General features: G+C 42.3%; 1 protein-coding gene across 2 annotated transcripts; it reads left to right on the top strand.

The window, feature by feature from the left end:
- Positions 1-974: 974 nt before the first annotated feature.
- Positions 975-12,458, top strand: AKAP17A (A-kinase anchoring protein 17A). 2 transcript variants are annotated; one of them, XM_079973183.1, is made up of 5 exons: positions 975-1,148; positions 2,652-3,815; positions 5,947-6,095; positions 8,798-9,038; positions 10,577-12,458. In XM_079973183.1, the coding sequence occupies exons 2-5, from the start codon at positions 3,030-3,032 to the stop codon at positions 11,471-11,473; spliced, it is 2,073 nt and encodes a 690-aa protein (XP_079829309.1). In that variant the 5' UTR covers positions 975-1,148; positions 2,652-3,029; the 3' UTR covers positions 11,474-12,458. The 2 variants fall into 2 exon arrangements, with proteins under 2 accessions (XP_079829309.1, XP_079829310.1); XM_079973184.1 differs by lacking the exon at positions 975-1,148 and adding an exon at positions 1,224-1,244.
- The last annotated feature ends 1,845 nt before the right edge of the window (positions 12,459-14,303 follow it).

Raw genomic sequence — 14,303 nt, 5'->3', positions numbered from 1 at the left:
AGAGAATTGATGGGACGCAGGTGGCGCTGTGGGTTAAAGACTCAGCGCCTAGGGCTTGCCGATCGAAAGGTCGGCGGTTCGAATCCCTGCGGCGGGGTGCGCTCCCGCTGCTCGGTCCCAGCGCCTGCCAACCTAGCAGTTCGAAAGCACCTCCGGGTGCAAGTAGATAAATAGGGACCGCTTACCAGCGGGAAGGTAAACGGCGTTTCCGTGTGCGGCTCTGGCTCGCCAGAGCAGCGATGTCACGCTGGCCACGTGACCCGGAAGTGTCTCCGGACAGCGCTGGCCCCTGGCCTCTTAAGTGAGATGGGCGCACAACCCCAGAGTCTGTCAAGACTGGCCCGTACGGGCAGGGGTACCTTTACCTTTACTATGATAGAGAATTAAAGAAAAGCAAGATCATAGCCCGCTGTTAATACTGTATTGAGCGTCAGGCTGGCTGAGGGACATACAAAGTTGAAGTGGAGAAGCAATAAAACTGCTAGCACATTTGCAAAGCCAAGCAGGGTCCGGGCTGCTTTCAAATTGGATGCTGAGATTCTTGCATTGCAGCGGGTTGGACTAGATGACCCTCGGACCCTCTTCCAATTCTATGACTCTGTAAGATGAGACCTGAGACTGATATATTTTTTTATTAATAATCCCAAGACAAAACACGCATCACACTGCAACTGGAGCTCTAGCTACCCAACATTATTCCTCCTTCTCTGCCGCATATATGCATGCATGCAGGAGGAGCCGCGCGTCCCGCCGACCCGCGAGCAACTCAGAAAACTTTCCCCTCGCCGTCTTGAAACCTGAAGTGCGCATCACGCGTGTCCCTCTACATTCCGTGCTCGCCGTCGCTCTGTGTGCACCAAGCCCTTATAAGGGCATTCCCTTCTCTCTATAGCGGGCGTCCTACGTGCCCGCCCTCGTTTATCTCGGAGGAAGCGGAAGTGCTTTTGTTTTGGTGGCGCTGGGCACTGTGGGAAGGCCGGTGAGGTGCGCGCGTGCGCGGTAGGCCGGACGAGAGGGAGAGAGAGGCGACCGCGGGTTACCCTGGAGAGGAGGAGGAGGAGGAGGAAGAAGACGGGCGTCGGCGGCGCGGGGCTGGTCCTTCCTCCTCAGTTTGGCGGAGGCCAGATGTGCCAAGGACCGGGCGCGCGGTAGGTGCCTCCTCTCGCCCCCCGCTCCGCCTGTAGCCAGTGGCCAACAGTGCGCGTGTGCTGTTGTGCGTGTGTCAGGACCGACACGTTTCCTGGGTGCGTGTCTGTGCGGGAGACGCCAGCCTGCCTTCGGGCCCGTTGTGGCACTTAGCCCACCGCCCCGCCTGCGAAAAAAGCGAATGTCCTCTGCTCAAGTTCTCTATTCTGTGCTCATCGCCCACCCCTCCCCCAACAGCTCCTTTTTCTAAGCCTGCAGCCCCAGCACGACGTCGGCTTTCTTTCTTTCTTTCTTTCTTTCTTTCTTTCTTTCTTTCTTTCTTTCTTTCTTTTTCTTTCAGCAGGCTCCTTTCACCTGTGCCCTCCTTTCCAGGGGCTCAGGCCACTAGGCTTCCCTGCCCTTCCTGTGGAGTTAGAATGGGAAGAATCTTTATTTGCATCAGCCACTAGCTGTAGCAATAAAATAAAATGTACTGAAGATAGAGGTAAAAACTTAACCATAGAAAATACATTTTGGGGGTTTGCATCAATAAGCCTTCCTCTGGTTTCATTCTCACAGCAGCACTGAGACAGGCTAGAGCCGTTTTCTAGTCCAGGGCCAGGTGGGGGTGGATGTGAACCCAGGTCTCTCTCGCTGCCCTTAGTACAACACACACTCCCTGTGTTGCATATTGTGCGGTCGGTCTTTTTGTTTCGGACCTGGAACCCTTCTTGAGCACCAGCCTGAAAAGTGGGGCCTACCCGATTCATTGCCCAATTTCTTCTTCCTTGTGTTTTAGGGAGTGTGCACTGAATACTGGGAGCAAACTGGAGGTAGCTGTCACCTTCATGCTCCCAGGAGACAATCTGGCTGGCTTCTGTCGGAAACAAAATGCTGGGTTAGATAGGCTTTTTGGCCTGAGCCAGCATGACTCTCCTTACATTCTCCTGCTTTCCCCATTGACCAGCATGCAATCATATTATGTAGTTGCATAATTTAATTTTATGATGTTAAATTAATTGTTACAGTAATTGAAAGTAGAATATATTTATTCACCTTTTACAAACAGTAAAATAGTATTAACTTGGATGACAATTTAGTAAATTCTCTTTTTATCTTAACTGTTGTAGTTAATTTCTAAGTTAGGGTTGCTGAAACTTGTTATGTTTCATACAGGTAATGCTAATGAAAATACTATCAACTTAGGCTGTAGTCCTAACCCCATTTACCTGAGAGTAAGCCCCATTTAATTCAGTAGGATTTACCTCTAAATAGACAGGGTTAGGATTGCAGTACTTGTCAGTTGGATGTATTCTCACTGTGTAACAATAGTTTGTAAATTTTGCTCTACATAGCAAATATATAATTTACATGCTATACTTAATACTTTCCCAGAAATCATTTTATAGTAACTTTGGCTTTGAGGTGTTTGCTGCTCTTAAGTACTTCATTAACTAAAAATAATCCTGTGTTTGGTTTAATAGGATGGAAAGTAAGACTCTTAATTCATTTGTTTCAATTTACAGATTTCTGGTTTCTGTATCCACTCGAATTCATCTCAGTTGTGATGCATCAAACAACCTGCAATGAATTTGAAACAAAAGACTACAGCTGTTTCTCTGTATCTTCAGTTTCTCCTTCTTAAACACTCCTTCTTAGTACCCATCACACAGCTTTGCAGTTTCTCTGCTTGCAGCTGGAGCACAGAAGTGCAGTGTGATTAGGAAAGAGCATAATATTTTGTTGTGGACTCTCTATATATTGTTTTGATAAATTTTAACAGAGGACTTGTTCTTAAGCCTTTGAATGCCGCTTTCAGGAAACTGTTAAAATGATCATTTATTCTAAGAAAGGAACCACTTTCTGTCAGTGTCTAAATCACAGATAAGCCTACTATCCTTTGTATGCTTATTGTCTTTTTTGTAGCTATGGCAGCTGCTACAATAGTTCATGACACATCAGAAGCAGTGGAGCTTTGTGCTCCTTATGGGCTATACCTTAAGCCCATTACAAAAATGACCATCAGTGTGGCACTTCCTCAGTTAAAGCAGCCTGGGAAGTCTATTTCAAACTGGGAAGTGATGGAAAGGCTGAAAGGAATGGTGCAAACACATCAGTTCTCAACCTTGCGGATATCTAAAAGCACCATGGATTTCATCCGCTTTGAAGGAGAGGTAGAAAATAAGAGTCTGGTTAAATCCTTCCTTGCATGCCTGGATGGCAAAACTATAAAACTTAGTGGCTTTTCAGACATTTTAAAAGTCCGTGCTGCAGAATACAAAATTGACTTTCCTACTCGACATGACTGGGACTCCTTTTTTCGTGATGCAAAAGATATGAATGAAACTCTGCCAGGGGAAAGGCCAGACACTATTCATCTGGAGGGCTTGCCTTGTAAATGGTTTGCGCTGAAAGACTCTGGCTCAGAAAAACCAAGTGAAGAAGTTCTTATTAAAGTGTTTAGTAAATTTGGGGAAATACGGAATGTGGACATACCCATGTTGGACCCCTATAGGGAAGAAATGACTGGCAGAAACTTTCATACGTTCAGTTTTGGAGGCCATTTGAATTTTGAAGCTTATGTTCAGTATGAGGAATATGCAGGTTTCATCAAGGCTATGAATGCTTTACGAGGGATGAAGCTGATGTACAAAGGTGAAGATGGCAAAGCAGTGGCTTGTAACTTAAAGGTGAGAGAGATACTGTTGAGCTGTTCCTAGTAGAAAATTCTTCAAAGAAACATTGCATGTTCGTTTCCTTTATATTTTGATGAGCTGGTTCTTAAGTTACCAGTTTTAGGTGCATGCACCCCATAGTGAACCTTTAGAGGCATTTATTTTAAACCTTTGTATGCCACCTTTCCACAAATGGTACCCAAAGCATTGCCCAACTAAATGGTGTGGGGAATGTAACTTTGAATATGACAGAAGGAGCAGCTCGCAAATAAAATGTCACAAATTATAGTAACTGTGAAGTATGAATTGGGGGAATGTGCTGTCACTAGTTCTTAACAAGATATGGGTATACAGTTTATGAATTGTAATGATGTAGCAGACGTCTGAAAGACTAAATATATAGAGCAGCTGCCAGTGCAGCAGAAATCCACTTGCACAAAAGTGCTTCTGGTTTTCTTATTTCTCCTTCAGCAGCATCCCTGCCCCCCTAAAAAAAATCTGCTCCAGTAGTGGGAGGTTAGGAAGGGAAGCCCTGTTTCCTGTATGGATGCCCGCTTACTCTACATTTGATCTCACCCATAGTCTCTTTTAAGTCAGATGATCTCAAAAAATACATTAAAAGGATATCCAGTCTTTTTCTAAACCTGAGTACTTTGTGGCATCCTTCTGAATTGCCTTTTGCGTTGCTTCTTGTGCTTCATTCTGTGCTTACTTTTTGAAGTTTGTGCCCTTTTCCTAGGCCCTATCGAAGCATGCTGTTTCACACACTAGAGAGAGTGGGGACATGTTGCCTGGCTGCTTCTCCATTATATTCTAGTGTTCACCTTCTAGTTCTCACCTGTGCCTCCCCTTGTTCTCCGTCTCAACGTAGGGATGGAAATATCTGTAGCAGGGAGCTTGCTGCATTCATAGAGGTTCCCTATGGGATTGAAACTACATGATTCTAAATTGCACATGCATGTGAGTAAAGCAAGCTCCCCACTGCACATATTCACCATCTAGGGAAGTAGAAGGGCATGGAGCCTAGTATGGGGACATGATGGGGGCTGGACCAACTGCTGTGTCTCCAGTCTCCCTTAGATTATTCTAATTGCATTGGGGAATTGAACACCCAAATAGGGCTCTGCTACATGTGGGAACAGAGAGTAGGAGTGACAAAAGAAAATATGCTAAAGTTGCCTTGTGAGAGACTGACGGTTGGGCATTTCATACACTATATCATGCAATTCCCAATTTAAAATGAAAGTTATTTTGCCAATTCATGTAATCATGAATTCATGTAATCATGATTTTTTTGCCATTCATGTAATCATAACACTGAAAAGAAGAGCAATTGTTCTGGCATTATTCATGTTTATCTTTCCAGCTGATTTTTTTTAATAGTATATAATTCCCTGTTTAATATGTTCTGTTAAAGAATAGAGTGAACTCTATGTGAAATTAGAGTTTGCATTTAGAAGTAACAGTATTTATCTAGTCAGCAGATACTCAGTTTAACTAGAAAGGCATGTGGGTAAGTTAGTGGTCTTAACAGTATGAGTGGGCATCTAGGAAAATAGTTGGATCAGCCCCTCAATTACCGGGAATTCGCTGTTATTACAATATGGTTTCAGGCATGCAACCTTTGTGTTCCTTTTGAATGCAGTCCATTGCAACTGTAATAAAAAGTCCTATGTGAGCATTTTGATAATGATGCATTCAACATTAGAATCTTTCAGTGTTCCCATTTTATGGGTGGATTAATTGGAATTGAATTTACATACCACCTAGTCAATAATGTCCTCTGGTCCTTTTGCTTGTTCTTCCTTCTGAGTAAAGGACAAGTAAACACTAGGAAGCCTGTCATTTACAGTTCAAAAATCTTGCAGGGCTTTTTTTATAATTACTTAAGGAGGCACACTGTGGCAAAATATGAGAACCACTGTCGTTCAGGACTGTTAAAGGTTAAGAATGAATATCCTTAACCGTGATAATATACATTAAGTTAGAGTGTCTACTAGTGTGGACAGACCTGATATGGCTTAGTTTTCAAGCTTCTGTAACTGGTAACCACAAGTGTTCCACTCTAAAATGCACAGTGAAATCAAATGGAACACTTAAAAATCTGTCTTTAATATGAATACTTTTTGTACTGTGTCTGTAAAAGGTTTCATTTGATTCAACAAAACACCTGAGTGATGCTTCAATTAAGAAACGTCAGCTTGAAAGGCAGAAGCTCCAAGAGCTTGAAAAACAGAGAGAAGAACAAAAACGTAAAGAAAAAGAAGCAGAGGAAAGACAAAAAGAGGAGGAAAGGTACACTTCCTTCCTAAGAAATAACAAACTGTTAACATTTTTGTACTTGTAAAATGTAACATAGTTATTTCTGTTTTTATTATTTTGGGCAGTTTATTACTTAGAGATGTTTTGAATATTGTAAACCATTTGTATTTTGCTTTATGTAAATGTTTACATTAAGAAGCCATGCAGCGGGGTGTTTGATACAGCCTTTTGGGAAATGCTACTATTCATCTAGAAAGCAAAACAATAGACTGTTCACTGTTGCTTCTGGCAGTAAAATCAATCTAAGAAAATAACAGTTTCTGAACAAGGCCTTTTCCACTTTCAGCTAATTAAGCTTAACACACTTGATCCTGTTAATATGTGTCTTTAGTTAAGCTCCTGTAGGTCTAATGTGGAGTAGCCAACGTGGTGAACTCAAGATGTTGTTGGGCTAGAACTCCCTTAGGCTCCAGCCATCATGGCTAGTAGTTTGGGATGACAAGGGTTTATAGCTCCACAAAATCTGGAGTGACCATGTTGGCTACCCCTGGTCTAGTACAATCTGTTTAAAGCTTCTGATAGAACACCAAGCTGCAGTCTTTGATGAAATCACTTCACAACAGTTCCATTGACACTGCACTTGTGAATGGTTACTCTGTACATTTCTCTTGAGCATCTTATTTATCAAAGTGTTACTGATCATGGTACGAATAAGGCTGGTATATTTCGTTGGGTTGTGGGTGGAGATAATTAATATGCCACCAAGCATGTTTAATTCCATGATTCTAGACTATGGGGTGATACCATTTAGTCATACTCAGAAGACACCCATTGAAATAAAGTCCACTGATTTCAGTGGTTCTGTTTTGAATATGGATAGCATCAAATGGCTTTCAGTAGCTCTTTGATACTCTTGGCAGTGTTCTATTGCAATAATAAATAAATAAATAAATAAATAACAAAGCTTTATTGACACTACACCACCTGTGTGCAGTGAAATTAAACGAGCCCCCCTCCCCCCCACACTTAGTCTTGTTCGCACAGTGTGTGCTTGTTGGAAGTCAATTGCACAACTATTTTTTCCCATTCAGCAGCGCAACAGCCCACGGATAAAAACTGTTCTTTAACCTGTTGGTGCGGCTGACTATACTTCTGTGTCTCCTGCCTGAAGGTAGGAGATTAAAGAGGTGCTGGCCAGGGTCTGAATCATCCCTAAGAATTTTCCTCACTCTTCTGAGGCAGCAGTCTCCTGCGATGTCATCTAGCGAACTAAGGGGACAGCCCATGATGTCATGTGCTGTATTCGTCCCTCTGTAGGGACTTCCTGTCTGTGGCTGTCAGACCAGCGTACCACACTGTAATACAATATGAGAGGACACTTTCTATTGTGGACTGGTAGAAGGAGATCATCAGTTTTTGTTTGACATTGTTCTTTTGCAAGACCCTGAGGAAATGGAGTCTCTGTTGGGCCTTCCTAACCACCTGGGTTGTATTGATTTTCCAAGTGAGGTCTTCACTAAGGTAGACTCCCAGGAATTTAAAGGAAGAGACTATCTCCACACAGCCCCCCTGAAATACAATGGGGCTAGTTCCCCTCTCTTCCTCCAAAAGTACAACACCATCTCCTTTGTCTTACTGTTATTTAGGTGCAACTTGTTCTCTAGGCACCATGTCGAGACTTTTTGAACCTCCCTATACGCTGATTCATCTCCACCTGTAATTAGACCCATTATGGTGGTATCATCTGCAAACTTAATAATTACAGTAGATGGATCGGATGAGATACAGTCATATATACAACGAGTACAGGTAGGACCCAGAACGCATCCCTGTGGGGTGCCAGTGCTGAGCTTCAGAGAGGTAAATGTAACAGGCCCAATCCTCTATTTGTGTGCGATCCCTCAGAAAGTCTTTAGTCCGATCACAGATGGTAGAAGAAAGGTCCAGGTCCCTCAGTTTTTTTAATAAGAATGTCCGGAAGGATGGTATTAAAAGCCGAGCTATATTCAAGAAACAGCATTCTGACATAATTCTCCGGTCTCTCCAGATGACCTGCTGCAAGGTGAAAAGCTGTGGCTATGGTATCATCTGTTGACCTATTTCTCCTATAAGCAAACTGGTGTTCATCAAAATCCGGTGGAAAACATGTCCTAAGATGTTGAAGAACCAATCTCTCAAAGCATTTCATCACTACAGATGTTAATAGCACAGCTCTTGCAGACTGATGGCTTTAGCTGCAGAAATTACACCCAAACTTATTGATGCAGAGCTAGCTTTATGCCAGATAGAAGGCATGGCATCTATCCACAGCATATCAGAATGTGAGCAGTTCTTCTCACACCTTGCATTACCACCTTCCTGATGAAAATAGGTGTTTTAATGGCCAATTCTGTTAATTTGTATTAGACTTAACAAATTCATGGTGATTCATGGTGTTCTTGATACCACGTTCTTATCCATCAAATGATCAAAATAGTATCAGTTCTGTTTTACCTTCTTGTTGTGGCTTGGGAAAATATTTAGAAATGTTGCTTTGTGCTCAATATGGCTCTGTTTCTTACTTCTGTTTTGTAAGACTTCAATCCTTAACTTTGAGCAGTCCTTTGAAATTGGTGAGGTTTAACCTCCAAATGAATTTGAAGCTGTTAGTAGTAGTTTCGTTTGTTTGTTTGAAGAATTCTTTAAAACCCTTTAAAATTGTACCTATTGCGACTAACTGCAATCTTTATCCTTAGGAAACAGAAAGAACTTGAGGAATTGGAGAGAGAGAGAAAGAGAGAAGAGAAATTGCGCAAAAGAGAGCAGAAACAAAAGGATCGTGAAATTCGTAGAAACAAAAAGCGGCTTGAAAAAATACAAGCTGAAGAGCAAAAAAAACTACAAGAGAAAATAAAGCTTGAAGAGAGGAAGCTTCTCTTAGCTCAGAGAAACCTTCAGTCTATTCGATTAATTGCTGAACTGCTGAGCAGAGCGAAGGTAACTGGTTGTTTGTTTTTAAGGTTTGGACATGTGTGCATGGGAAAGCAGTATAAAAAAACCCCAGCAGCTTATAAGTGAGGATTTGATAAATCTCTCTCTCTCTCTCTCTCTCTCTCTCTCTCTCTCTCTCTCTCATGGATTTCTTCTCTCTATTTTATAATGATGCCTCTTCAGTTACTCCATTTTAAATAATGCTCATAGCACTTTGCTGTTAGCATTGTGTTTTGGCTACGCCCAACCCTGTCTTCACTCCTCTTTCCTGTTTGAGGGACAAATAGGCTACTGTGTTTTCCAACATCATAAAGCTGAACCAGTGTGTGATGCAATCTGTGCAAAAGGGACTAAAACCTGTATCCAGGAAGCATGCAAAGGACCTGGGAGTTGCGTCTCCCTTTATCCAGTGCCATTACCTTAGTTTCTCCAGTAAGGGATCATTGTTGCATTTGAGGAGTGAAGGTTGTTATGTGTTTGTATCAAGGACCTTTTCATGTATAGCTTGTGCTCATTTGCCGGGTTTAGGACACTGATTTTGCTTCTGTGGCACAAATAACAATTTGTCAGTTTCATGAGATAACTCTGCTTATAAATTTATTTAGGACCTGAATAGTAATTTACAGAGACTTGAAATCCTAGGAAAATCTAGCAATTCATTCAAGGAGAATAAAAAAAACTAAAATAAAGTTCCGACTTTCCTTAATCTCAAGCCTTTCTTAAATCTTAAAGTCTTCATGTCACCAAGTTGTCAACAGTGCAAAATTATTTGTTGCAAAAGTTGATCAGTATAAAGTAGAGTTTATCTTTAGGTCCTTTTGAGCATCTTCATTGGGTTGTTCAGATTTGTTTCCTAGGAACTGATCTGCTTTTAACCTATTTCAGAAAGGCTGCTGGATTGCATTAGCAATTTAAGAATGAGAAGCAGTAAATCTGCTACGGTTCTGTCCTTTAGTGTGTTGGTGAGTGTTGAGATGGGCAATTATTTTTGGCCCTGAGAGTTGCATTTGGTGGGTGGAGTGCACACACACACTCACATGCAAGCTCACAAACCTTTCTTTCAGCGAACCCAATGGGTACACACACCCATTGTCCATGAATTCTCAGCTCCTCCCAGTGCCAGTCAGCTGAGCAGCAAGAGAGATGAGGGACATGATAGGCAGAGGTCTATCACATGCCTCCCCCTTCTCCAGTTCATTGGCTTGGGCAACGTGCTCCCCCAGCCCATCAGACAGCTGTTTGGCAGGCTGAGGAAAGCACTATTGCAATAGGCGGTAAATGGAATGGTGGAGGAAGCCCTTTCTACCTATGTAAATTGTGTTCCCTGCATATATCTGTTGGTTGGGCTGATGGGGTGTATTGAGTTGGGCTGTAGGGAAGGTCTCTGTGGGATGCAGCCTGCCTACTTGTGGTCTGTGTAGTTCCCTTTTTGAGGAATAGTTTCCCTTCTAACAGTTCTCTGAAGTTGTGCAACGTTGACCCTGCCATGGAATGAGTGTATTTGATATAGAACTAAGGGAAATCTCTTCTCTCTATCCTTTTAGGCAATAAAGCTTATGGAACAGGAGCACAACGAGGAAAAAATCCGCCTTCAGCACTTGGAAGAAAGGAGGAGGCTGCAAGAAGCTGAACTCCGACGGGTAGAGGAAGAAAAAGAGAGAGCTCTTGGACTGCAGAGAAAAGAAAGAGAGTTGAGGGAGAAACTGTTGAGCAACCTCATGAATAAGAAGGTAGAAGAAACCCATCTGAAGAAGAGTGAAGCTAATGCACTGCAGCCTATGCCTTTGAAAGCGCTGGTGGGTGTTCCCCATTGTGTTGCATCTACTTCCATGCAGTCCCCTTTAGCCAAACCGATGCAGCTCTGTCCTAGCAGCATAAAGGCTAATGAAAGTGTGAGCAGTCAGCCAAAGTACTTAAATGGAAGCCTGCATGAGGATGTTCTCATCAAAGACACTAAGATTAATGTCAGTAACAGGGACACCGTTTCCGATGAAAGTAGTTCAGGTGTCCTTTCATGCATTCCTACAAATCAGCAACACAAGACCACCCCGGACCGTGAGCAGAACACCTGCAAGAAAGACTTGCTGTCTGAGCAAGGCAAATGCAATAGGGAGCCGAGCAAGGGGAAGGCTCGCTCGTGCAGAGACATGGGCAACCATCATAGCAAGGATAAGACTGAAAAAAGCAGGCACAGAAGAGACTTGAGTAGCGATGATGAAAAATGTAGGAAAGAAAGGCGCCTCCATAAGAAATACTCTGCGAAAGGGAGCAGTCCTGGCCTGAGGAGCTTAAGTCGGGAATATGCACGGCACAGGCGATCCTTAAGCAGAGACAGGAAGGAAGATAAAAGAGGGCGCAGTCATGGCCACAAGAGCACAAGCAAGAAACAAAAGCACCGGAAGAGATCTTTGAGCAACCAAAGAAGCACTTGGAGTAGGTAATGAAGGACTTGGCCTTTTGTAAGGGCTATCTCAGAAAGGACTGTAGTGGAGCTCTTGTTATTCAGTCCAGGGAGGAAAAGAAAACTGATTGGGACTTCTTTTTTTTACTTGAATTTAGTTTATGGAGTCCAATACATATAGGTGCGCTTTTCAGAAATATTTTGGGGGCTTCTTTTATCTGTCAGCAATGTGTTGGCTTTCTACAGTGCTTTATTCTGATCATTCTTGCTCACGCTTTTTCTGTGATAACCAGCCTAATTAGGCATTCAGCATTTCACTTCATTTTCAAAATTATTGGGTCCTTTTTCATTTCTAATGATTGCAGCCACAGCAATCTTTTGTTTAGAGACTGGCATGTGTATGTTTCTGAAAGGAAATGTAAACTTGACACATTGACCTACTTGATTCACAGGAAATAAGTAATTCCATCCAGGATTTTTTGCTATCTTAATTGGTGCTAGATGCAACCATATTTTTTATACACTGCTGTGATGCCTTCTTTGCTATTATGACAATTGCAAACTTGATAGATTGTTACAGGGCCCGAATAGACATTGTGTTTGCTACTTTACAGATTTTGTTCCATTTTGAAGGAAATATGCCAGGGTTTTGGAGCCTTTGGAAAGCAGATACACAGGCTGCTGTAGTTTTAGTATTCACATTTGACCTTTTCTTTGTTCAAACCATTGGTTGAAATATTCTTCTACATGCAATTCCACAGGTGTCTATTTTGAAAGAGGGGCCTTCCTGCTAAATTATTTTTATGTGCTACGTTCAGGTTCAGAATTGTACTTTCTCTTAAGTAACTTTTTAAATAATATCTTTGCTTCTGAAAATGAAGCTCGGGAATTTCCCCAAAATATTAACGTTGCAGTGCAAAACCAGCTTTTTTACCATCTAATGGTAAAACCACAGAAGCCATTGCCAGTGAACCCAAATTACTGTTTCGTATTTCAGTACATTAAAAGATATATACACCGTTAAATATGAATTGGTTTGTCTTTTGTTTTAATAACTGATTATGCAGAATCCTTAACATAAAGTGGTTCTATTTTAAAGTTACTTCTCTTTTACAAGATAATTTCATTCTTATCTGCTGTTTTGCTCTTCCCAGAAGCAGGAACGTTCCCACTGTTCTTTCATATTGATGAAGATTTTTGTTTTATTTCCTGCACAAAAACTTTTTCCCTGAGGTCACATTTGACCTTTGGCATAATACTAGAAATCTCCTTTTTGTTTCTGTATTTCCAACGATGCCTTGATCTTATTGTATATAATATTTAATACTTTTTGCGGCATTTCAGTTTAATGTAGCTGTATCTACATTAAGGGACACGGGTGGCGCTGTGGGTTAAACCACAGAGCCTAGGACTTGCCGATCAGAAGGTCGGCGGTTCGAATCCCCGCGACGGGGTGAGCTCCCGTTGCTCGGTCCCTGCTCCTGCCAACCTAGCAGTTCGAAAGCACGTCATGTGCAAGTAGATAAATAGGTACCACTCTGGCGGGAAGGTAAACAGCGTTTCCATGTACTGCTCTGCTTCCGTGTGCTGCTCTGGCTGGCCACATGACCTGGAAGCTGTCTGCGGACAAACGCCGGCTCCCTCGGCCTATAGAGCGAGATGAGCGCGCAACCCCAGAGTCAGCCACGACTGGACCTAATGGTCAGGGTTCCCTTTACCCTTTATCTACATTGACGCATGATCTGACCTAAACTGTGGTGTCAAAGGATTTCAGATATTATTTGCTCACGTTTTCTTTTTTTGCATCCAGAATTTCACAAATTTGAAAGCTTGGGGGACAGGACCTCAAATGCCCTGTTTCTGTGTTAAGCTGTTCATCCTACACATAGCACTTTGCCATAGTTTCCTTTTTGTAACCATGTTAGCTGTTGTACAGCAAGATCCCCTGACCCTCGTGAGTAGTTGTTTAGGGGCACATGGGCTGCAGTGGTAAGAGCAGGCTAGGGAAGTCCTGCTATCTGCCCAGAAGCCACCTCATAGTCTTCTGGAGTCTGGTCAAGTTTGCACTTGCACAGGAAGTACTCCACAGTTCCATGTGTGCCCCTTGATGGTGGATAATAGGTATCCTAATGCTTCAGTCAAATTTTCTAGCCATGCTTGCATTTGAGAACATCTGTGCACCTGCATATCCAAAATGAGATCAAGCACTGCTGACAGTGCTCTGCATACTTTCTGGATTCTGTGCTATGAACTTAAAAGCAACATCTCAAATTACAGGGTTTTTTAAAAAAATGTTTTTTGAGAGTAGCCACCACATAACTGCTGTGGCTTTCTTTTCACCTAAGTAGCCTTGAATGAATTCACCCTCACTTAGCCTTTTTTTCCCTTTGCCATCTCTGATGGCTTTAAAAGAGATACTCCTGTTAACACAAATTTAGCTGTGAACTTCTAGCCCTCAGGCTAATTGGGCCAGGTTCTTAAAAAGTATCACCATGAACATAGTTGCTTTCGCACATTGCATTTTTTTTTTTTTTTTGCAGAAAACAATTTGTGACACTGGTGTTTTTTTCAGCAGTTCTAATGTTGAGCGTTACCTAATTCAGGCGAGAATTTTCTCTTAGAACGAAATGAGCGTGTTTACAAGCTAAAACCCACTCCATCCACTTCACACAGTAATGTGCACAATGTTGCATAACCAGATGCAGATTAGAGCCATGTCTGGCATACAGATGTACTGTAGATTGATGAAATGGAGCTAGAGAACAAGGCCGTTTTGAAGAAAATCAGAGTGAATTAGAACATCCAAAACAGTAGCTCACTAATAAAATATGCTTTAGTCCCTCAGCCCACTAATTTTAATGTTTGTAGTT

Source organism: Podarcis cretensis (assembly GCF_951804945.1).
Source record: "Podarcis cretensis genome assembly, chromosome: 4".
Classification (NCBI taxonomy): domain Eukaryota; kingdom Metazoa; phylum Chordata; class Lepidosauria; order Squamata; family Lacertidae; genus Podarcis; species Podarcis cretensis.
Note: the sequence above shows the minus strand (reverse complement) of the source record. Positions and strands in the feature narration are given on the sequence as shown.